This window comes from Octopus bimaculoides, chromosome 10 (genome assembly GCF_001194135.2).
Source record: "Octopus bimaculoides isolate UCB-OBI-ISO-001 chromosome 10, ASM119413v2, whole genome shotgun sequence".
Classification (NCBI taxonomy): domain Eukaryota; kingdom Metazoa; phylum Mollusca; class Cephalopoda; order Octopoda; family Octopodidae; genus Octopus; species Octopus bimaculoides.
The window spans coordinates 55335024-55359250 of NC_068990.1; the positions used below are offsets into that span (position 1 = coordinate 55335024).

The 24227-nt window shown below is 35.8% G+C and overlaps 2 protein-coding genes across 2 annotated transcripts in view; both read left to right on the forward strand.

Moving 5' to 3' along the window:
• The window catches only part of LOC106879929 (monocarboxylate transporter 2), a 25029-nt gene extending 19471 nt beyond the window's left edge, over positions 1-5558 (forward strand). The window contains exons 6-7 of the mRNA XM_014929684.2: positions 226-570; positions 4289-5558. Of these exons, the coding sequence (XP_014785170.1) occupies positions 226-570; positions 4289-4476 (533 nt within the window). The 3' untranslated portion in view covers positions 4477-5558. The remainder of the gene's footprint in view (positions 1-225; positions 571-4288) is intronic.
• A 6414-nt stretch (positions 5559-11972) lies between these two features.
• The window catches only part of LOC106883067 (nuclear pore complex protein Nup133), a 58601-nt gene continuing 46346 nt past the window's right edge, over positions 11973-24227 (forward strand). Inside the window, exons 1-6 of the mRNA XM_052971215.1 lie at positions 11973-12328; positions 13620-13723; positions 17478-17581; positions 18090-18317; positions 20664-20729; positions 22344-22454. Coding sequence (XP_052827175.1) covers positions 12144-12328; positions 13620-13723; positions 17478-17581; positions 18090-18317; positions 20664-20729; positions 22344-22454 — 798 coding nt within the window. The 5' untranslated portion in view covers positions 11973-12143. The remainder of the gene's footprint in view (positions 12329-13619; positions 13724-17477; positions 17582-18089; positions 18318-20663; positions 20730-22343; positions 22455-24227) is intronic.

Here is a 24227-nt window from a genome sequence, read left to right on the forward strand (position 1 = left end):
ATGTATATATATATGTATATATGTGTGTGTGTGTGTGTGTGTGTGTGTGTGTGTGTGTGTGTGTATGTATGTATATTTTTCCAGCAGGATTAAAGCATAGATTCCATAACTCTATAAATTCTATGAGCCAATGGGTTATTATTGGATTCTCTGTACTTTTGGTTATTGTTGATAATATAGCTTACTAATGCTTTCTAAATTGTTTTTTTTTTCTTTTTTATATAGGCTATGGTATGCACAGAAGTACTGTCTTCCTGATTGTGTACAGCTTTTGTACAACTGTGGGACGTCTACTTGCTGGATTAGCTAGTGCCTGTCGACTGTCAGGCATGTTTACATATTTGATCTCAGGCATAATTTCTTCAGTACTGATCATTGCTTTAGCTTTTGCAAATAATGATAATGTCATTATTACATTTCTAACTTTTATCGGTCTCTTTATGGGATGTTTTACCACAGTAGCCCTTGTTTCACTACTGGAAATGGTTGGAAGTGGGAATTACCAATTTTGTTTTGGATTCTATACTACAATAACAGGTTTGGGATATTTAACCTGTGGCCCATTAGCAGGTAGGTTTTCTAAACAAAATAATTATTTAAGTTATTCATCTTTGTTGTTGTAGTATTGCTGATTTGATTGCTTGTGGCTATGCTGTTCTGATGATTCCAAAGAAGGATGAATAACATGGCTATCAATGATTAGATACTTTAAAATCTTTATAATGTGCAGGAACAAAAAATATATATATATGTCTACTCCAAATTTTCAAATCTTCAACTTAACTTAATCTAGAAAGGATTGTCTCCTCTATGATAATTAACTACCAGGGACACACTACATGTTTGAATAGCTCTAGCTGTGTTCTCTTAAAATCATCATCATCATCATTTAACGTCCGTTTTCCATGCTGGGATGGGTTGGATGGTTCGACGGGAGTCTGGGAAGCCAGGAATCTGTACCAAGCCCCAATCTGATCTGGCAGTATTTCTACAGCTGGATGCCCTTCTGAATACCAACCACTGTAGTGGGTACTTTTTACATGCCACCAGCACAGGGGCCAGAGGAGCTGGCATTAACCACAATCGGATGGTGCTTTTTACGTGCCACCAGCACAAAAGCCAGTCAAAGCGACACTGGCATCGGCCACGTTCGGATAGTGCTTTTTACGTGCTACCAGCACGGAGCTCACAACTACAATTTCTATTTGATTTGATTTTGATATTGCTGTTGATGTACTTGATTCAATAGGTCTCCTCAAGCACGGCATGTCACCCTACAATCCAAGGAACTTTTTGAGTGGGCTGGTTATGTGACACTGGTGTAGGTTACAGCTGTGAACTCACTTTATTTGTCGGGTCTTCTCAGTCACAGCATACCTCCAGAGATCTCGGTCTTTTGTCATTGCCTCTGTGAGACCCAACGTTCGAAGGTCATACTTCACCACCTCATCCCATGTCTCCCTCTACCCCAGATTCCTTCCACCATTTGAGAGTGGCACTTCTTCACACAGCTCTCCTTGTCCATCCGCAGTACATGACCATACCAACGCAAACGTCCCTCTTGCATGCCATATCCAATACTTCTTATGTCTAACATTTCTCTTAGGGCGCTTACACTGTCGTGTGTGTACACTGACATTACACATCCTGTGGATCATGCTAGCTCCATTTCTTTCGGGCCTACCTGGCAACAACAATTGCAGCAAGATGAGCAGGAAAAATGCCGCTTCTAACTCATCATGATAGAGAAAACAATATGAAATAGTGACCTGAAACCCTTATCTGCACTTGGAAAGAAAATACTTGGACAGGCTTGTAAAATTTGTTTGTAAAGAAGAATGGCACATGCTTGGGTATGTGGTAATAAGTTTGCTACTCAACCACATGGTTCTGGGTTCAGTCTCACTGTGTAGCACATTGGGCAGATGTCTTCTGCTTATAGCCTTGGGCTGACCAAAGCCTTGTCAGTGGATATCGTAAAGGGAAAGTGAAAGTAGCCCTTGTATATATATATGTGTGTGTGTGTGTGTGTGTATTTATGTCTTTGTGTCAGTGTTTGTCCCCCACCACCACAAATTGACAATCAATGTTAGTGTGTTTATGTCCCTGTAACCTAGCAGTTCAGCAGAACGAAACTGAAAGAATAAGTACCAGATTTAAAAAAAAAAAATAATAATAAATAATAATAATGAATATTGGAATCAATTCATTCAATTAAAATTCAAGTTGGTACCCCAGTCTAATTACTGAAACAATTAAAAGATAAATGATAAAAGTAATTGTAACTACAAGATAAACCTTTTTGCAAGGTAGACTTGCTCTGAAGAAAAAAAAAATGGTGAATATACAATTATTACAGACATGAGGGACAAATAACTCACAAAAGTCCGGTTGTAGTGTAAACGAGCATTTACAATAGACTTCTCATTTTCTGTTGTTATTCTGAGATGGGAGTAAATCTCTGCATTTGACAGAATATCACAATATATTCCTTGCTCTTGGTTAAGTGTGAGTATCAAATATCTTTCTCTCTGTATCTACCACTCTTCTGTGGTTTTGGCTTGATGTTTATTAGGTGTAATGTTCTTATACTTGGATTGAGTATTTCCTTCTGAGGTGTTTGATACCTGAACTTTTATACTGGTAACCTTGTTATTGTTGTCATCATCATCACTACTGCTATTGTTGTCATCATCATTTAATGTCTGTTTTTCATGCTGGAATGGGTTGGACGGTTTGACAGGAGCTGCACCAGGCTCCAGTTGACTGTTTTTGCATGGCTGGATACCCTTCCTAATGCCACCCACTTTACAGAATGTATTGGATGCTTTTTATGTGATGCCAGTATGGGTGCCTTTTACAAGACACCAGCATGGATGCTTTTTAGGTGGCACCAGCACAGGTGCTCAAAGTATGTATAAAGATGTTTTTTTGTTTTGTTTTTTGTATAAAACATGAAAAACAGATCTTTACACATACTTTGAGATTTTCTCTTTACACAAGATATTTGATGTAATTTTTCAATTGGCTTTTAAGAGCAGCTTGTTTTCTGGTTGCTAAATATCAATGTTTCTTATTATATGTTTAAGAAATTTACTTCACAATCAACTTAGTTCTGGGTTCAGTCTAACTACATGGCATTTTGGGTATATGTTTTAAACTACAGAACATTATTAAATACTTCTTTTTTTAATTCTTTAAACTACTAGGCACAAGGCCTAAAACTTTGTGGGACAGAGCTAGTTGGTTACATCAGCCCCAGTATTTAACTGGTACTTATTTTTATCAACCCTCAAAGGATGAAAAGCAAAGTCAACCTCAACTGAATTAGAGTTCAGAACATAAAAGCCGGAAAAAATGCCACTAAACATTTTGTCGGGTGTACTAAAGATTCGGTCAGCTCTCCACCTTACTTTTTCTACCTACGATAACTATTTCAAATGTTTGCCACAAGGGCAGATTGGGGGAGGTGGAGATGAGTCGACTACATTGACCCCAGTGTTCAACTGGTACTCATTTTATTGACCTCTAAAGGATGACGGGCAAAGTCAACCTTGGCAAAATTTGAACTCAGAACGTAGCAACAGGTAAAACATCACTAAACATTTCATTCAGCATGCTTCTGATTCTGCCAGCTCACCACCTTTTTTCTATCTGTAAAAATAAATGCAAAATTCTGTCTGTCCATCCATCTGGGACCTCTGTATCTTAGTCTACATTTGCTGTACATAGACATATTATACCTTTTTGGAATCAGGATGATCCTAGACTTGAAAATCTGGACTTGAAAATCTACCCGTCATTTGGTTCTTTAAATTCAGCACTGGAATCAGGTTTGGATGAGGATGTGTTATATGCTAACAGTTGAAAATTCAAACATTAATAAAACTCCAAAAATTTGTGAACTTACAAGTTTTACATTTGAATTGAATTTAAAGTAATACCATATTGGTAGGGTACCAATAAATGCTTTGTTATAATTACTCTCTTTAGTTTTGGGATACAGGCCCAATTCACCCTCTGCAAGAGTGAGCTTAACAGTCTGCACAGCATGTGGCTTTTATGCTTAGTTATTTAATAAACGAAGCATAGTTATTAAGTCTTCCTATTTTGCATTTCAGCTTTATTTTTATCATAATATTTTAAAATATTATTTTATAATTTTCAAGACACATCTAACTACATTTTATGTCACACAAGACATAGAGGTCTATTATTAGCTTGTACTTTTTCTTGTTTTATGTTGTCCTAAATATAATCCAAATACTTGTCAATTTATTCATAATAGGTTTCATTGCTGATCTTGCCAAGTCATACAGTAAATCTTACATGGCTGCTGGGCTATTCATGGGTGCTTCTGCATGCCTCATCATCGTGACAATTCTAATCACTGGAGAGAAGCATTTGCTTCATAGACGAATACCATATGCAATGAGTGACAATGAAGAATCAAAAACCAGTGATAGCATTCTTTAGGTTAATGGTTTCCCAAACACAATCTTCAGATGTGGAATCTTTTTGTAGTATTTTCCGAAAATTTCAGAACTCATACATTTGTTTTATGGACAATCCTCTACATCCTTATAAGATATTAAACAAAAAATTGTTTTGGAGAAAAAGTTTATTCATGTACAAAAAACCCCAAAAAATACATTGTTTTGAAATGGCAAACATCAATTTATATATATATATATATATATATATATATATATATAAAAGAAAAATTTAACAAATTCCTTATTGTGAACAACCCCAGAATTTTTTCTCAGAACAATAGGTTTCTTGAAATGCATTTTGAGAAAAAATGCCTTAGATAGCCAAGATGAATGTATTGTACTTACCAAAAAAATCTCTTAATGAATTTAAAAAAATGTTATTTAGTGCAAGGATAACAAATTTAAGCAAAATGTTATGGCCATTTGAACTGTCCTAGTAATCAACTAGAATTTATTTCATTGATCCCACTTCTTGAGGGATAAAAGGCAAAGTCTATATGAATGAGATTTGAACTCAAAATGTTGGAGAAGGAAAATCATACTCTAAAGGATGTAATTTAATGCTTTACTATTTCTGACACAGAGTCACTTTTCTTTTTTTAAACTCTTAAATAAATAAATGAATAATTTGTTGTATTTCTAACAAAACATTATTCATTTTATTGGCCTTGGAGAAAAAGAAATGAAAGGTAAATTTGACCTCTGTGGAATATAATAAGCTCAGAATGTATAAGGGGCATAAATTAATACTTCAAGAATTTTTTATCTCTACTGATTCAACCATTCATTGGTTTTTTTTGATCCCTTAAATATCAAGTAAAATAGTTGTCTGGATATGATCCAAGTGAAATATGAGCTCAATATATATATAGGGGCATAAATAAATAAATAAATAAATGCATAATTTTAACTGATGCTCTTCTTACTCTGCCACCAATTGATCCCTTAATAAATAACAATATCAAGTAACTGTTTGAATTTTATACCCATTTTTATATATTTTATTTCTTATTTTAATGCTTAAAGAATAATAAATTTTATTAAAATGTACCATGGAATCAACTTGTTGTTTGTGTTCTTATATATTTTTCACCTCTATCTGCCAATATTTGTTTTATTTGCTAGAAATAACAAATAATTCTCAGATCATGCTGTAATATTTTTAAAGAAAAAAAAAAGGATATGTTGGATAATTTAGTCTTAAATGCACATAAAAAAAAGACAATGGAATGGTGATCATTAAAATACCTTTTATCATGTATATGCTAGAGCAGAGTGAAACAATAATTGCAAATAATAAGCAGCAAGGAGCTTATTATCTGGTTCTTCCTCCTGCTAAAAATAACTATAAAATCTCTCTCAAATCCTTCTGTTTTAAGAAAAGTGAGTCTCAAAGCAAATAAATCTATAAATATGTAAATAATAGGTTGAAAACCCTTTGAATAGAAAAAAAGTTGGAGGCTGCCTATAGGATTTGAACCCACACCTGTAGACATGCCAGGGGTTCTACCATTGAACCAGAGTAATCTTTTCAACTTCTCTTTCCATTTTAGAAACTTTAATTCTTACCGGTGAGGACTGTATGTTGTTGATGACATAAGAATTCAGAAATTTTGAGAATGTGAAATAATTCTTTTTTAGGAACAGTGAATCTTAAAGAAAATAACACTATAAATGTTTTCAAATTGGGGCACAAGGCCAGCAGTTTTCAGTAGAGAAGGAAAGTTAATTACACCAACCTCAGTACTTGACTGGTACTTATTTTATTGATCCTGAAAGGACGACAGGCCAAGTTAACCTCAGTGGAATTTGAACTCAAAAGATAAAGATGGACAAACGCTGCTAAACACTGAAATTAATGTGCAAGTGGCTGAGCACTTCACAGACACGTGTACCCTTAACATAGTTCTCGGGGATATTCAGCGTGACACAGTGTGACAAGGCTGACCCTTTGAATTACAGGCACAACAGAAACAGGAAGTAAGAGTGAGAGAAAGTTGTGGTGAAAGAGTACAGCAGGGTTCGCCACCATCCCCTGCCGGAGCCTCGTGGAGCTTTAGGTGTTTTCGCTCAATAAACACTCACAACACCCGGTCTGGGAATCAAAACTGCAATCCTATGACCGCAAGTCTGCTGCCCTAACCACTGGGCCATTGCGCCTCCACCAAACTCTATAAGTAAAAGTAAAGTTACCTTCTCAAGTCATACTGACTCATAAGGGTCAGTTTCCCCAGTTTCATGGCATATATACTGGACGGAACACCAATCCGTTGCAGGATTACTCGTTTGTGCCAGCTGAGTAGACTGAAGCAATGTGAAATGAAAAGTTTTGTTCAAGAACGTAACGTGTCACATAGTCCAGGAATTGAAACCACAATCTTATGATCATGAATTCAATACCTTAACCACTAAGCCACACACCTCCACTGCTAAACACTATGTTTAAATACACAAAAAAAGTACTTGATGGTAACAACAAAACATTTTTGATTACAGATATATTCAATCAGGTCAGACACCAGAGAAAACACTATTGATGAAATTGAACATTGATTCCTAACTTACGGTCAAAGCTGTAAATTTATGCAAAAGTGAAATGGGATAATGTAACATTCATGCTTTTTTTATGAGCATTAGTAAAGTAACATAAAAGAATTATCTTTAACCAAGAATTCAAACTGACCCATAGAATTGGCTTGCCCTTACTAAGCATTCTAATCATCAGCTTAACATTGCCTAATCACCTTGATCTCCTCGCTTAGGGGAGTTTGAAGATATAATTGTATACTCTCTTCAAATAAATATAATTGTATACTCTCTTCAAATAAATATAATTGTATACTCTCTTCAAATAAATATAATTGTATACTTTATTCAAATAAATATAATTGTATACTCTTTTCAAATAAATATAATTGTATACTCTATTCAAATAAATATAATAGTATACTCTATTCAAATAAATGAGAAAGCAAAGCATATTATTTTTCCGTTTGTTTTTCGCTTAATTTTTGAGGGAGGTCAGGTTCATTTTTAATATTTTCATTTGTGAGAGCAGTTGGGTTCGTTTTCAGCATTTTCGTTTGTGAGAGCAGTCAAATCTATTTCAGATATTCTCATTTTAAAAATAATCTCTGCCTAATCATTGAGAGGACGTTGGTGTTGCTTTGGCAGAGGTTTGCGCTCTCTGAGTGCTCTTGTTTTTATTGATTTTGGTCTGAAGGTAAGAGCTTCTGTCCCTGACATTTGAAGGTTTCCCAAGACTGATGAGATAATACAGTAAATATAACACAACAACAAAAACAAATAAACAAACAATCTTGGCTTTGAACTTGTTGCAGGAATATTTAGTCACTACATCCAATGTCACAACTGACTAGAATAAGGAAATTCTGACCAATGGAACACCGCCTAGAGCTGACCTTCTGTAGAGATTCTAGCTTTTGGAGCTGTCTCTCTGAGCTGATTTTTTGTTACAAAAGCATCACTTCTCAGACACCTAAGGCAGAGCACCCACAGCTCTAAAAGCTGTCACACAGAGTACTGGGAGGGCACACACAGAGAAAACTGAAAGAATGGCCTAGCTGAAGAGATGACCTGTTGACTTGACTGCTGATCAACTTCTGAATTTCCTTGTCTGCCTCCACAGTGACATGAAGGAAAACAACATCCCAACTCTCCACAATTTGGTCATTCATTGTAATATCTTCCTGGTAAATAAAGAAAATAAATACCTCCTTAATGGAAAATCTCTCAACCAGGTTTCTGTCTTTATCATTATTTCATCTTTGTTACAAACTTTTGAAGCTTAATTGTGGTCAAAAGAAGGGCTGTGGTTGTCTAGTATTGCAAGATTTGGATCTTAGTAGTTTTCGTCACAGTTTACAATTATCTTTAAAAATAAGTTTTCAGTGTATCATATAAACGTAATTTTTGATGCTGAATCCAAATTTGTTATTCATTTATTCAAGTAAAATTTTGCAAAAATGTTACAGGTGTTCAAAGCTTGATAATTTTCAGAATTTTCAGCCAATCAGAAAACAGCACGTTCACTACCTCTTCCATCATTGGGAGGGGAGGGGGGCACCAGCATGCCCAAACATTGGTAGAAATAACAGTCAAAACATTAGAATATACATGAAGTTAACATTAAAACATTTGTGGGCAAATTAAAGATCTAAAAGCTACGAACAAACAAATCAACAGGTGTTACTAGAAATAACAGTTGAAACATTGTTTAAAACAGACATTTATTAGTTTAAAAAATTCAAGAATGAAAGTTTGCAATACACACATACACACAAACATTCACATACCTCCCTTTTACATACACACACATATACTCACACAGAGTTGAAACACTCCCACTACCAGTTTGCCATCACCCCTTCCTTCCTCATTCATATGTTGTGATGGAGAAAAACACAAGAATATTATTATAGTAGATTATCTTTCTCATATCTCCTTCTCCTCCTTGTGCGCATGTGCAGCATCTTTGGTTACAATGGAAACAGGGTTTATGTCACAGTGATGAGTAAAATACTCGCTTCTGATTGTCTAAAATACCCAAATTTTGCAAATTTTAAAGGTTTGTAACTTTTTAATTATGAATTTATAGGAAAAATGAATTTCATCTTCGTAATTAGTATACAAAACTTAATCCATATACCATATTTAAAAACAATTGGAACAAAATTGTAAACTGTGTCGAAAACCACAAAGATCCCAAGATTTTTTTTTTTTTATGTTATGGATCCTGTTTACAGCTAGATGGATTAAGTGATTTAAAAGTTAAGAGTCCATAGTGGGGATTTGAAACCAGATCCCTGGGAATGCGGTCAAGCATCACAAGCCAACCACCATAGTTTCATATTTGTAATTATAGTTGTTGTTATCTGTAAAAGGCCAATGTAGTTTGTTGCAATGTGCGATAATAACATTTTCTGTTAAATGTTTGTGGATGGTGTTCAGTTACTTCTACATGCAACCCAAGAAACATTTTCATTCATCAACTCAACCAGTCACCACCACAGACCAGCCTAACAGCCTTTAGACTGCAACAAGTCTTTAACTATTGATACAATGCTGTACTTGCAACAGGCTACAAACTACTGATCTACCAATTAATTTCACTGACATTCTTTCAACTTATTCATATATGTTTAATAGATATCCATAAAATTCCATGATAAATAAATGAATTGAGACCAGCCATGAACAACAGGAAGGAACTACATAAAGGAGACTTGTTGCTATAGCAACACCAGTCTGCACATGTCACCTTCCTTCCTCTTCCCCTACCTTACCCCATACACAAACATCTGAGCAATGACCAATTCCAGCTACCACTTCTTTCAAATGTCTTGAAGAAGGGGTCTTCACCTCAAAATATAGAAATACAAGGTAAAACTACAACTTTTTCTTTTCCTTTTGTAGTTTACTTTGTATCTTCTCGCATTGTTCTGGCCTGACACAACAACCTTCTTTAAAGTCATTCCAGCTATTTGTTGAATGGAAATTCCTACTCATTGAATTATAAAGTCTGAATGACTGATTTTTCCACAGATATATGCAGTGGCATAGCCAGAATGTGTGCTGCTCAGGGCAAGTGTTGAGTTTCTTTACATCTAGAACAAAGCTGCAGCTTCATGCCAGTTTAAGGAAACCATTACCTCCTTAGAAGAACATAATAGTCTAGAGAATTTGGTATATATTTTTTTTAAATCACAAAATAGAAATCTCATATTTGCATTCTGGTTTGAAATGTTCAGTAATATATAGGTGCAGGTGTGGTTGTGTGGTAAGAAGCTTGCTTACCAACCATGTGGTTCCAGGTTCAGTCCCACTGCATGGCACATTGGGCAAATGTCTTCTACTATAGTCTTTGGTCAACCAAAGCCTTGTGAATGGATTTGGTAGATGGAAACTGAAAGAAGACTGTCATATATATATCTATCATCATCCTTTAAATTCTGTTGTTCATGCTGGCATGGGTTGGACAGTTTCACAAGGGCTGGTAAGCTGAGGTGCTACACCAGACTCCAGTTTGATTTGACATGGTCTCTACAGCAGGATGCCCTTCCTAATGCCAACCCCTCCAAGGGTGTAATGGGTGCTTTTATGTGCCAGTTGTGTGACACCAATACATATGTATATATTTCTGTGTGTGTGTGTGTCTGCCGCCCCGCTATCGTATGACAACCAATGTGGGTGTGTTTATGTCTGCATAACTTCAGCTAAAGAGACTGATAGAATAAGTACTAAGCTTACAAAGAATAAGTGATGGGGTCAATTTCTTCGACTAAAACCCTTTAAGGCAGTGCCCCAGCATGGCTGCAGTCAAATGACTGAAACAAGTTTTTGTAAATATGTAATTCTGAGTAACCCATTCACAATAGAATACCTTGGCTGACTTATAGAATAGTACACCTGCATAAGTTGGACCTCCTGGAACCTTCTTCATTTCTTTGTCACTCTAACATGTATTGATGTTTTTCAATAGTTCCCCCACACCATAAACACATTTTATGGAATGGTAATGCAGTTGTCCATTGCTGGAATTCAAGCAACAGCAAAATTTTAACCCCCACCCGCAAAACATAGCTTTTTTAAATCACAGGCATATGCACATACACTCAGCATGAGCAACATATTTTGTCATAAGAACATGAAAGAGATTCAGATATATATATATATATATATATAGAAAGAGAGGGAGAGAGAAACGCAGAGAGGAAGTGAGAGAGAGAGAAATCTTTTCTGTTACTGTCACAGATTTTGAATTTTTACAATTAAAACTGTTCAAATTTTTGGTTTACTTGTCCACGATAAATTCGAGTTTGCGATTCATTTATTCCAGAGAAAAAAAAAAGGAAAATGTTACAGAATTTTAAAGTTTGATCATTTTTACCCTATCAGAAAACAGGATTTGGAAGCTAAGTATTTTGTGCGTGATAAGCTGTGTATCAAAAAAATGAAAGTAGACGAGGTTTTAAAGAAAATGAAAGTTATGCGTGTGAATTAATACATATACAAAGAGAGCGAGTGTCAAAGAATATGGTAAATAGAGAGATAGATTGATGGTGATAGTGGGAAATTTGTCTATCTAAAGTTGAGTTATTTCTCGTAGAAAATTATATTTTTTTATTATTATCTACGAATAATATTGTCTTTCGGACGGAGAATTTGAAAATCAAATTCGTTTTTCTCGAGGATGCACCATTTCAGAGCTTGTCTATGCTAAACGCACATCCACTTGCATTTATATAGTAGATGCTGAATATAGCTAGGCAGTTTAATTAAATTAAAATTTCGAACATAAGCCACACCAAAAAAAAGTTTCATTTAATGTGGTAAATAGCCAATGATAAAATACTACAGTAAGAGTAACGAAACAAATATACTGAAACAATACATTGTTTGGTGATTGCATTTGAAATAGGTGACGTACAAAAGTGTCAACATATTCTTAAAAACAAAACGACAATTTACGTATTATGCGATCGAGAAAAATATAAGATATATATTTCAGATGGTATTGCAAAACTAAAACTCCTAAAATAGAATAATGAATTTACATGAATAATCATATATTATTCTTGTTAAAATATTTATTTCTCAATACAGGATTTAAAGCCGGCAGACCGGATGCCCATTCCAGCTTTTATAAATAACATATACGTGCCGCCTTTCAGTTCAACGAACGAATTGAACATGTTTCCTCGTCGCAAATTGCAAACTTCTTCGACCAGTGAAACTATTTTTTCTCCAAAACTTGGTGGATACAGAACTCCGACTCGAGCACATAATATTTCATATTCTTCATTGAATTCGTTAGTCTTTTTTTTTTTGTTTTTGTTTATTTCATTTGAAGACTAATAGTTATGCTTAATTCAAAACATTAGTTAGGTCCATTCATTACCGCTTTCGCAACGTGATTTTAAAAAATTCCGATTTATCTAAATATCATTAGTGGTTAGATCTTAATTACCTACGTTATAATTGTAGATATACCTAAAAAAAAAAAAAAAAATCCAATTGTGTTGGTACTATTAAAAAACTTCTCAACATGCTCTCGAAATATTTGAAAACCAGTTGTCGAAAAATTGTTTATTCGTGTGTCGATATTTTCAAATAAAAGAAGTCTGATTATCGAAAAGGTTAATTTTGTAAGATAAATTGGCTGTATAGTCAATTGAATTGACTTCAGTATATTATTGATACACTATGTTTTTATTATGCATTGTATATTAGTGTCTCATTGTGTTAGTGTTTTTATCGATAGACAGGGAGAAGAAAAAAAAAAGTAGTCGACTGTGACAGCATTCGAACTCTGATATCGAACACCTATCAGCAAAACTAGTAAACTGTAAAATTTACCAATGTACCTACAGATCTGGTCTCTAGCTTCTTAACTCTCAAAAAAATATTAAAATTGTTGAACGTTAGAGTTGTCAACCCTTTAAGCTGTAAATTTCTCCCAAGTTATGATTCTTACTAGTTTATTATATTCACGTGGTATTTTCAAAAAGATATTGAACCATCGACCTTATTGAAAAGAGCGAAGTAAACAAATTTAAAGAGTTTACATCTTAATCCAATTGTATAGTGTAGTTTATTGCCATAGTATTCCATAATACAGTAGATTTGACTATTTCCAGAGAAGTCAACCCGCAGTTTTTTTTTTTATTTAAACTTTCGTCTCAGAAAAAATATAAATTATAAGTCTATTAAGAATATTTAAATCATTGGCGGAAAGAACCCTGTTAAAACGGAGAAAATAGAACTTATGTCAGTGTCGTGATCCGAAACACTGCCAAATCATTTTCCAAACTTTATAAAAAAAAAAAAAAAAGTTATTGGAATAAATGCTTATATAGGTGTTTTAAGCATGAACATTTAAACTGTCAATCAGTTTGTTTTAGTATATTTAGATAATTATTAACTATATCATATCTTAACAATTAAGATCAAGAAATAGAGATAAAATCATGTTCTGTCATGAGATGATGTGTAAATTATGGGAACTGATTTTGAAATATATCTTGGTTGGTGGTGTTCAGAACAAGAGTGATTATTGATAATGTATTTTCTTATCTAGACAGGGGTTATTTTATTTTCCAGATATTCTTTTGTTGCCAGTGGGTCTGTTGAAAAGCTTCACACGCTCCAGACTTATGGAAATCCTATGCCTGTTTTGGTTTCTGAAGCATTGAATATTGCTGAAAGTAAGTTATTTTTCCATTATCCAACTTTGCTATAATATTTAGGATTTCTAGCACCCAGCAGATTTGGTAAAATGGTTGATGTTAGGAAGGGCAGCCAGCTGTAGAAACCATGCCAAATCAGACAAGTCTGGTGCAGCTTCCTAGCTCTGGTCAAACTATTCAAACCATGCCAGTACGGTCAACGGGCATTAAATGATGATGGTGGTGAAAAACCAGAGTTTGACAAAACTAGTGGTGGGTACAGGCATGTGTGTGTGGTTAAGAAGTTCCCATTGCAACCACTTAGTTTGGGGTTCAGTTTCATTGCACAACACTTTGGACATGTGTTTTCTACTATAGCATTGGGTTGATCAATATCTTGTGAGTAAATTTGGTGGGAAGTCCATCGTATATACATATGTATGTATGTGTGTCTCTTTGTGTTAGTGTATGTCTCCCACCAACATTTGACAATCAGTGCTGATTTGTTTACATCCATCCTTATAACAATGGTTCTGCATAAGAGACTGATTAAATAAGTATCAGATTAAAAATAATACTGGGGTCGATTTGTTCAACTAAACCCTTCAAGGTGGGGTTCAGTGACTGAAACAAGTAAAAGATTAAATATATATCTTTTACTTGTTTCAGTCATTTGATCATGGCTATGCTGGAGCACCACTTCAAAAAATTGTTAGTTGAATAAATCAACCACAGTACTTAGGTTTTTGTTTTCAAGCCTGATACATATTTTATCGGTCTCTTTTGCTGAACTGTTACATTATGGGGATATAAACGAATCAACACTGCTTTTCAAGCAGCAGTGGGGGACAAACACAGTCACAAAGACATACACATAGGCATATATATATATATATCCTATTATAAATTTGAGTGATGTTTCTCTGTCCATTATGTTTTTATGTTTGTTAACTCCTTGACTGTTGGTGCAAAGACAATGAAACTCAAACCAGTAACTCCCCTAATCCCAGGGATTGTCCTAAGGGAGTCTATTTTTTTAACGGCCGCCTAATTGGGGCCCCACTGACCTCCTATTTTTACTGCATTTTAAACTAAATACATGGCATTGGTGACCAAATCAGAGCAATGACAATAAATTTCATACCATGAATTCCCAAGGAATATCTTAAGGAAGTTCAGTTTCTGAAGGGTAGCTTAAATGGGGTGCCACTGACCCCACTATTTTTACTGCATTTACCTCACTCCTACGCTTATTGATTAAACTATGATCTGCAACAGTGCTTAGCACATTTTCAGAAATAAGTTTGGGCATTCTAAATACCTTCATGTGCATTCAAATCAAGATAAAGAGTTATAACAGGTACGTTTCAAGTGTGGTAGTATGGATATTTACATTTTGTAGTTTTTGAAACTTATTCCACCAAAGTTGTTTCTTCACATATTTCATAAAATTGCATATTTTTTTCATGAAATTTTGCTGAGATACATTTTCCATGGCATACGTTATACTGATGTTGATAACATTAAAATAACTTCTTTTGGAGGAATTTCAGATCATTTCCCCTTTCCCAATTACCTTTCCTTACAATTCATATTAAAATGCATATTTTTTTGAGAATGTAGATTACATAATATTGATGTTTCAAACATAAATCTGAAAGAAAAGTGAAAAATGCTAAAGTTACAGGAGTTTGTGGTAACAAAGTGTTGGATAAAGGGAAGAATGGTCTAAAACAACTCGATTATTTTTCTAAATTTTGTTGGCATAATCTCAATTTACTTCATTGAAAACCTATCTGTGTGTGTATGTTTGTATGTATGTATATATATATATATATATATATGAGAAAAAGAAAACAAATTGAGATATAGACATCACTTTATTAGAACATATTCAATTTCAAACAAAAGCAAACTCATAGAACCTACAATTGTTTCCATGCCCAATTAATTCAATAAGAGAAATTATATCAAATTAAATTAAAGTTTCATAGGCGTAGGAGTGGCTGTGTGGTAAGTAATAAGCGTAGGAGTGGCTGTGTGGTAAGTAGCTTGCTTGCCAACCACATAGTTCCGGGTTCAGTCCCACTGCGTGGCAACTTGGGCAAGTGTCTTCTACTGTAGCCTCAGGCCGACCAAAGCCTTGTGAGTGGATTTGGTAGACGGAAACTGAAAGAAGCCTTTCGCCATGATAGATCGCTAACCACTACACACATTTTTTTTCTCTCCTTGTTTCTTTCTGTGTTCCTTTCTGTGGAAGATCGTAGGCTCGAAGTGTTAAAGACTTTTTCAATTCCCAAGCGTTATACTAATACATCCATTTGTTTTCTACACCACCTGTCTTCGTCTGTTGTTTTTTTGTGAATTTTCCCTATATATATATGTATGTGTGTGTCTGTGATTATCCCCCCAACATTGCTTGACAACCAATGCTGGTGTGTTTACGTCCCCGTAACTTAGTGGTTCGGCAAAAGCGACCGATAGAATAAGTACTAGGCTTACAAAGAATAAGTCCTGGGGTCGATTTGCTCGACTAAAGGCGGTGCTTCAGCATGGCCACAGTCAAATGACTGAAACAAGTAAAAAGGGAATATATTGAATATAACTAATTGGACATTTTGTCAGGGGAACTTGGATGCTGACATCTTTTTTAAGAGGATTTTATATCCTTGATGTAATCAAATTATGTATATATTTATAAGTGGAGGCGCAATGGCCCAGTGGTTAGGGCAGTGGGCTCATGGTCGGAGGATCACGGTTTCGATTCCCAGACCGGGCGTTGTGTGTGTTTATTGAGCGAAAACACCTAAAAGCTCTATGAGGCTCTGGCAGGGAGTGGTGGCAACCCCTGTTGTACTCTTTCGCCCCAACTTTCTCTCACTCTTTCTTCCTGTTTCTTGAGTAAACGCTGTAATGGACTGGCATCCCGTCCAGCTGGGGGGAGGGGGGCACATATGCCATAGAAACCAGGAAACCAGGCCTATGAGCCTGGCTAGACTTTAAAAGGGTGCATAAATAAATGAAAATAAAAATATATTTATAAATGAATGAATATATATATATGTTACTTGGTGACTTTGCTGATGCTGGTGCTGACAAACACTGAACCTGCTCATCTAATGCTATCTCTACATCACTCCGTTATTCTTCCCCCCCCTCCCCGCTATACAATGTAAAACTTGACTGGAGGAATCAATCAACCAAGCAATGCTCTCTCTATATATATAGGATCAATACCACTGCATGGCACATTGGGCAAGTGTCTTCTATTATAGCCTTAGGCCAACAAAATCCTTGTGAGTGAATTTGGTAGATGGAAATTGAAAAAAAATCATGTATGTGTCTGTCCCTGTCCCCCACCACCACTTGAGAACTGGTGTTAGTGTGTTTATGTCCTCGTAACTTAGCAGTTTGGCAAAAGAAATTGATGGAATAAGTACCAGGCTTTAAAAAAATAAGTACTGGGATCAGGTCAATTCATTTGACTAAAATTCTTCAGGGTGGTGCCCCAGCATGGACACAGTCTAATGGCTGAAGCAATTAAAAAGAAGAAAAGATTATATATATATTAAGGATGTTTTTATTCAGTTATTTCATACATACTTTCAGCTCGCTTACAAATTTCTAATTAATGTTTATTATTTCTTCAGCTTAATTGGTGGTCTAAATATGAGAAATCTCTTAAAATTAAAAATAAAAAAGTTTTACTAATAGATTTATTTTTTTTCTTAATGTTGAACTCAAATGACTTATGTTTTTTGACACAATTCTTTTTTTTTTTTTTTAATTGTAGAAATTACAGAATATACTGTCAAGATTGATCCTTCTGGCTGGGCATGGCTTGTTGGTGGTCGAAAATTATTTATATGGCGTTACAACCAGAGCAGTTATGAGAAGGTGTGTTATTTGCTTTTCAAATCCCTTCCTCATTTCCCTCACTCATAATTCTTTCCTCTGCCAAAACCCCCACACAACTCATCTCTTCCACCCTGCCATTGCAGGCCCTTCCAGTTCTTCTCGCCATCACTTGGTATCTCTCAATATCTCCCCTCACACTTTTATGGAACATCACTATATCCTTTGTACAATTTATACTTCCCACCACTGTTCCCTGTGGGTAGGCCCCTCCCTTCTCTCCCTCTCTTACTCTGTTTCTATCTTTCTCTCCCCCACTTCCTTTCCTTTCCTTGTTCTACTGGGATAGCGAAGTATCTCCTCATCTATATATGTATGTGTGTTAGATTACTTCCATTTCCATAGCTGCTTTTACAAATTTTAAACTCATGGTCTTCCTATCTGAAAGAGACCTCTAGCTCTTTAACTTTTCAATCACTGTGCCTCATATAACTACTGCGCTAATTTCAAATAATTAAGTCCATTTGTTCTTTTTCTCTCTCTTTTACAGAGTTCAAGAATTGTGAAAGAACTAACCCTTCCACCGAGTGATTTAGCACATGATGCTAACAGGGTGTGTGTTATCTGTAATCCAAATGAGTCTCAACAAGCAGCATGTATTGCTGTGTCACCTGAGGGAATTGTTCGATACTGGTCAAGTATTGCTCATGAAAGCGCTTTCATTGAAATAAATGCAGAACTGAAAGGAGAAGAATGTGCCTGTGTTGTTAATTTGCAGGTATTTAACAATTTGATTGTAATAAATTTTACTTTTACTCTTTAGCATTCAGAATGCATTGTCAAATGTAATGCTTATTTATTCACATTGTTTTGAATTTATTATACATTGTCTTGTTATTTCAAGATTTCAATGATGTGATTGTTTATTTTTAGAATGGACATTGTAGGGTAGGTGTGAGAGGCTGGATCTGGCTGGTTTGAATATATGTAACAGGCACCACATCTGGAGTGGAGGTGCAATGGCCCAGTGGTTAGGGCAGCGGACTCGCGGTCATAGGATCGCGGTTTCGATTCCCAGACCAGGCGTTGTGAGTGTTTATTGAGAGGAAACACCTAAAGCTCCACGAGGCTCCGGCGAACCCTGCTGTACTCTTTCACCACAACTTTCTCTCACTCTTACTTCCTGTTTCTGTTGTGCCTGTAATTCAAAGGGTCAGCCTTGTCACACTGTGTCACACTGAATATCCCCGAGAACTACATTAAGAGTACACATGTCTGTGGAATGCTCAGCCACTTGCACATTAATTTCACAAGCAGGCTGTTCTGTTGATCGGATCAACTGGAACCCTCGACGTCGTAAGCGACGGAGTGCCAACAACCACATCTGGGGTGGATATGGCTGGTTTAAATGCTAAACAGCTAGATTTAATATTTTTTATACAGTTTAACATATGAAAATGATAAGAGTTGTTTAACCCCAGGTCAGTGCTGATTGATTAGACCTCTGATCAGATGTGTACAACACATGATCATCTTGTCTGATAGAATAACTAAGACTACATTACTCAATTACTAGGACTACATTTCCAGCTTCTAAATTTTGCTTACAAGGTATTTTATTTTCTTCTAAGAGTGTAAGGTTTATTGTGAAAGTGATTTGTCTGCTATTTCTATCGTGGAGTGTGATCATTGCCAGAGCAGCTGTCTGGCTTCTGTGCCAGTGGCACATAAATAGCACCATTTGAGCGTGATCATTACCAGTGTCGCCTTACTGGCGCTTGTGCCATTGGCACGTGAAAAAACATTCGAGCGAGGTTGTTGCCAGTGCCTTTGGACTGGCTCCTGTGCAGGTGGCACGTAAAAGACACCATTTTGAGCGTGGCCGTTGCCAGTACTGCCTGACTAGCCTTCATGCCAGTGGCACGTAAAAGCACCCACTACACTCTCGGAGTGGTTGGCGTTAGGAAGGGCATCCAGTTGTAGAAACTCTGCCAGATCAGATTGGAGCCTGGTGCAGCCATCTGGTTCGCCAGTCGTCAGTCAAATCGTCCAACCTTTGCTAGCATGGAGGGCAGACGTTAAACGATGATGATGATGACTGTGTAGGTATTGACAATCAGTGATCCTTCTTCTCCCATGAAAAAAATTACAAGTCCTTTGTAATTAAGAAAGAAGTTTTGCGACAGCTAAAAACCTTGTTTGTACATGAAGACAGAGTTGTACTATGCATGAAAAAGTAAAGTACAAACCCGAAAATTCACAACAGTAATATTCATGGAGAAAGTACTTTTGTTCTCAGTCAGTAAAGCAAGGGTAAGTATTGTGCTTTCAGCATTTCTATGGCCTCAAATATAATTTTAAAAAAAAGTCACAATAGCTTGACCAAGTTAGTGTAGATAGTGTTTGTTTTAATTTGCAGGTTAAAATTTATTTTTCTGTATCTGTTTTATATTTCAGTTTGTAAATAGTAGTGCTGTTATAGGTTTTTAGCCAGTCAGACACTTTTTTTTTTTGTTTTTGTTCCTTGCCAAGTATTTTATTGTCAATATACATCAATAAAAGACATATGCACACACAACATATATACACATTAGCAATGAGTTTCCACTCAACTTCCACTTAGGAAATTCTTCTCACAAGGTGTTTGTCAACTCAAGGCAATGTGTGTGTGTGAGTGTGCTTCCTTTGCTTTCACATCACATGATAATTGTAAATGAGTGCACCATCATACAAAAAAAAAAAAAGGAAGTAAAACACAAGTCAATTAAAGAAAAATTTATATGCTTATTTATTCACATTAGGACGACTGTCAGTGGGAAGACTGTCAAGGGCTACTGGAAGGATGCTTGAGGGCCACAGTTGAGAACCACTGCTATATTTATACATGTATATGTAATGTCTGTATACATGACAGTGTGTGTATATACAGCTATTACTATAGATACCATATTTTCCGGCATACAAATTGATGTAGTATATAGTGTAAACATTCGAACATCATCACTATTTTTCCAAATCCTGCTACATTTCACATGGGATCTTGGGTCTGAAAAATTTGATTTGTATGCTGGAAATCAGAATACATTATTATCAAATGTTTATTCTATTTTCTTTTATTTTTCAGCCTCATGGTTGTATTCTAGCTACTACAACTAGCTCATTTGTTCTTCTTTCTCCAACTCCGGAACAAGTGAGTTTATTATTTGTTACTATTACTCAATGTTTTTTCATATTCTCTTAATATATTTTTAATTTAATACTTTTAACATTTAATTTCATTTTTATCTATTGATTGTATTTAATGTTTTAAATTGCTCACTCAGTTTGTCTTTTATTTTGTGTGTGTGTGTGTGTGTAACTTCTGGTCAACTTGGATAAAACAGTCCTGTGATAAAATGCATTCCATACTTTAGTTACATGGGTAAAAAAGTGATGCTTTCTGCTGTACTGATGCCCGGCTCAGCATCCCAGTGTTTTGTGGGACATTGTGACAACAATGTCAGTTAGAGAGCCAAACTAAACCTCCATTGACAATCTTTGAATGAATACAGGCTGTTGTGTTAATGACTTTCCTGAATTCTCTGTTAGATTGTGAGTAGTGGTGTGATAGTTGGGCAAATCTGAGAGAGCTTAATCATATAACATCAGATATACGAGGGGCGACTGAAAAGTAGCTGGCTTTGGGTAAAAAAAAATTCAGGAGGATTAGTTAATTATGATTTTATTTAAAATGTTCCTTTCCCAGATTCACACACTTATTGCAGTGGTCTCTCAGTTTGTCTAAGACCTGTAAAAGAACTCGGAAGGTTGGGCCTCCAAACAGACCTTTCGTGATTCTCTTAAAGCCAGGAAATTCTCAGTACCCCCTCGTGTGTGTGTATATATATATATATATATATATATTATATGTCTCCTTCATTGGACACTAAACTCTACTTGCGAAGACCTGTTGGGGCAAATGAAATTGAAATCGTAATTGAACCATATTCGATGACTGGCACCTGCGCCAGTGGAGCACTAACAACACTGTCCAAGCGTGTTCATTGCCAGAGCAGCTGTCTGGCTTCTGTGCTAGTGGCCCGTAAATAGCACCATTTGAGCGTAATCGTTAACAGCGTCGCCTTCTAGCACTTGTGCTGGTGGCACATTAGAAAATCATTCGAGCTAGGTCGTTGCCTGTGCCGCTGGACTGGCTCCCGTGCAGGTGGCACGTAAAAAACACCATTTTGAGCGTGGCCATTGCCAATACCGCCTGACTGGCCCTCATGCTGGTGGTACATAAAAGCACCCACTACAGTGGTTGGCGTTAGGTAGGGCATCCAGCTGTAGAAACTCTGCCAGATCAGATTGGAGCTTGGTGCAGCCTTCTGGCTTGCCAGTCCTCAGTCAAATCGTCCAACCCATGCTAGCATGGAAAGCAGACATTAACCAACGATGATGATGATGATGTCCACGGAAAATGGATGTTAAATGATGATGATATATATATGAGTGGTTGCTGAAAAGTTCTTGGCTTTGTGTAAAAGAAAATACAAGAGGATCAGTTAATTATGATTTTATTCAACATATTCCCCTCTCACATTCACGCACTTATTGCAGTGGTCCTTCAGTTTTTCTAAGCTTTGTAAAAGAACTCGGAAGTTTGGGCCTTCAACCAGGCTTTTCACAATACCCTTAAAGCCGGGAACTTTTCAGCACACCCTCGTAACTTCAAAGATGTAAAAGGTAATATTTTACTTTTAAAAAACATTGATTTTGCAATTGCTGGCTTCATCAAAATTTTTGTAATGTTTATTTATTGCAGAATTCAATTTCCTATCGCATTATCAGAGCTTCACAAGGTATGCTTGCTGGTATCACAAGCCGCATGACCTCTTTCATATTTGGCTCATCATCCGCTCAAGCTTCTGGAGCTGTAAGTTATTAACCCTTTCATTACCATATTTCTGTTGAAATGCACAACCTTTGTGTCAGTTAATTTTGAAAATGATAAAGAATTTAGTAAAATTTTAATGGAAAGCGCAGGAGTGGCTGTGTGGTAAGTAGCTTGCTTACCAACCACATGGTTCCAGATTCATTCCCACTGCATGGCACCTTGGGCAAGTGTCTTCTACTATAGCCTTGGGCCGACCAAAGCCTTGTGAGTGGATTTGGTAGGCGGATTATTCTGTCAAATATAACGCTTATGTATTCACACTGTTTTGAATTAATCATGCATTATCTCATAGCTTTGAGATTTCAATTATGTGAGTGTTCCTTTTGTAGAATGACATTGTAGGGTAGGTGAGAGAGGTTGGATCTAGCTGGTTTGTACATGAAACAGGTGGAATATTTGTTCCAGATATGACTGGCTTAAATGCTAAAGGGTTGATAAGCTTATATTGGTGCCAGCAAGGCCGTGTGGTAAGAAGTGTGTTTCTCAACCCTATGGTTCTGGGTTCAGTCCCATTGTGTGGAACCTTGGGCAAGTGTCTTCTACTTTAGCCCCAGGCAAACTAAAGCCTGTATCACATATTAAAGTTACATTTATTTATGCATAATTTTCCTTAATGGTAAAAATTATGAATTTTAATGAATCATCAATCATTCATTACAATTTATCACATTGCCAAAATTTGTAATGTGCAAAGAAATTTCATCACATCTATAGCTTTCTAACTGTGACTATTTTTGTTGTTGCTTTTTAAGAATCAGAAATGTCTTTCAAATTTGCATCCTTGACCAACCCTAGCCCTAACTAAACTTCTAACCTTAAACCCTAAGCCTTAAATCATAACTTCAGGCCAGTGCTTCTCAGCTATTTTTTTTTTATCTATGAACTCCTTTGATTCCTATTTTACTCCTGTGTACTCTCCTAGCTATTCAATGTTTAAAAAATTATATTTTTATAATTAAATATTTTGGGGAATTTTATAAAAGAAATTGTTAAAATATTTTTGCGTATTGTTGAAATATATCTGATTTATTGCACATAAATTTTAGCAACACTTGTGAACCACTACTCTGACTCTAAATCTTAACCCTTACATTAAACCCATCTTTTAAAGCTGAACCCAAATCTACTTTGCATCCATTCCTAAATCTTAACCCTCATCCTAAAGCACAAAATCCTAACCCTGAACCCTACTCATTAATCTAAATCAGGCATGGGCAACCTTTTTTGAGAGGCAAACCACATGAGATGTGGCTTATCATCAGGTGGGTTACACTACCTAACAAAAAAAAAATAAAATTCAAGGTAATTTTTTTATTAGGTGTGTCATTCAGAGTCCTGCAGGTCACAATTTGCCCATGACTTCTCTAAACTAACCCTAAACCCTAACCAAATGTGAAACTCTAAACGATTATATAATTAAGTTTTATTGAATACTAGCAGAAATACCCGGCGTTGCCTGGGTTAAAGAGAATAATGATATCTAAAAACGCCGTCTAGACTACGCATCATCTTTATATATAGAGATGTATATACACACACACACCCAAACACACGTATATATATGTATATCAATATAAATATATGAAAGTCAATGAAGTTTCGTAAAAGAAGGTGATCATGTACATACTTTCTTGCTGTTGTGATTATAACACCTCATTGTAAACTATGTTCCTTGTTTTCCCTTGTGGAGCATATACAAATAGGTTTTTTGTTGCTGCCCACTCTTGAGCAGGCAACATACAGTTGTCCATG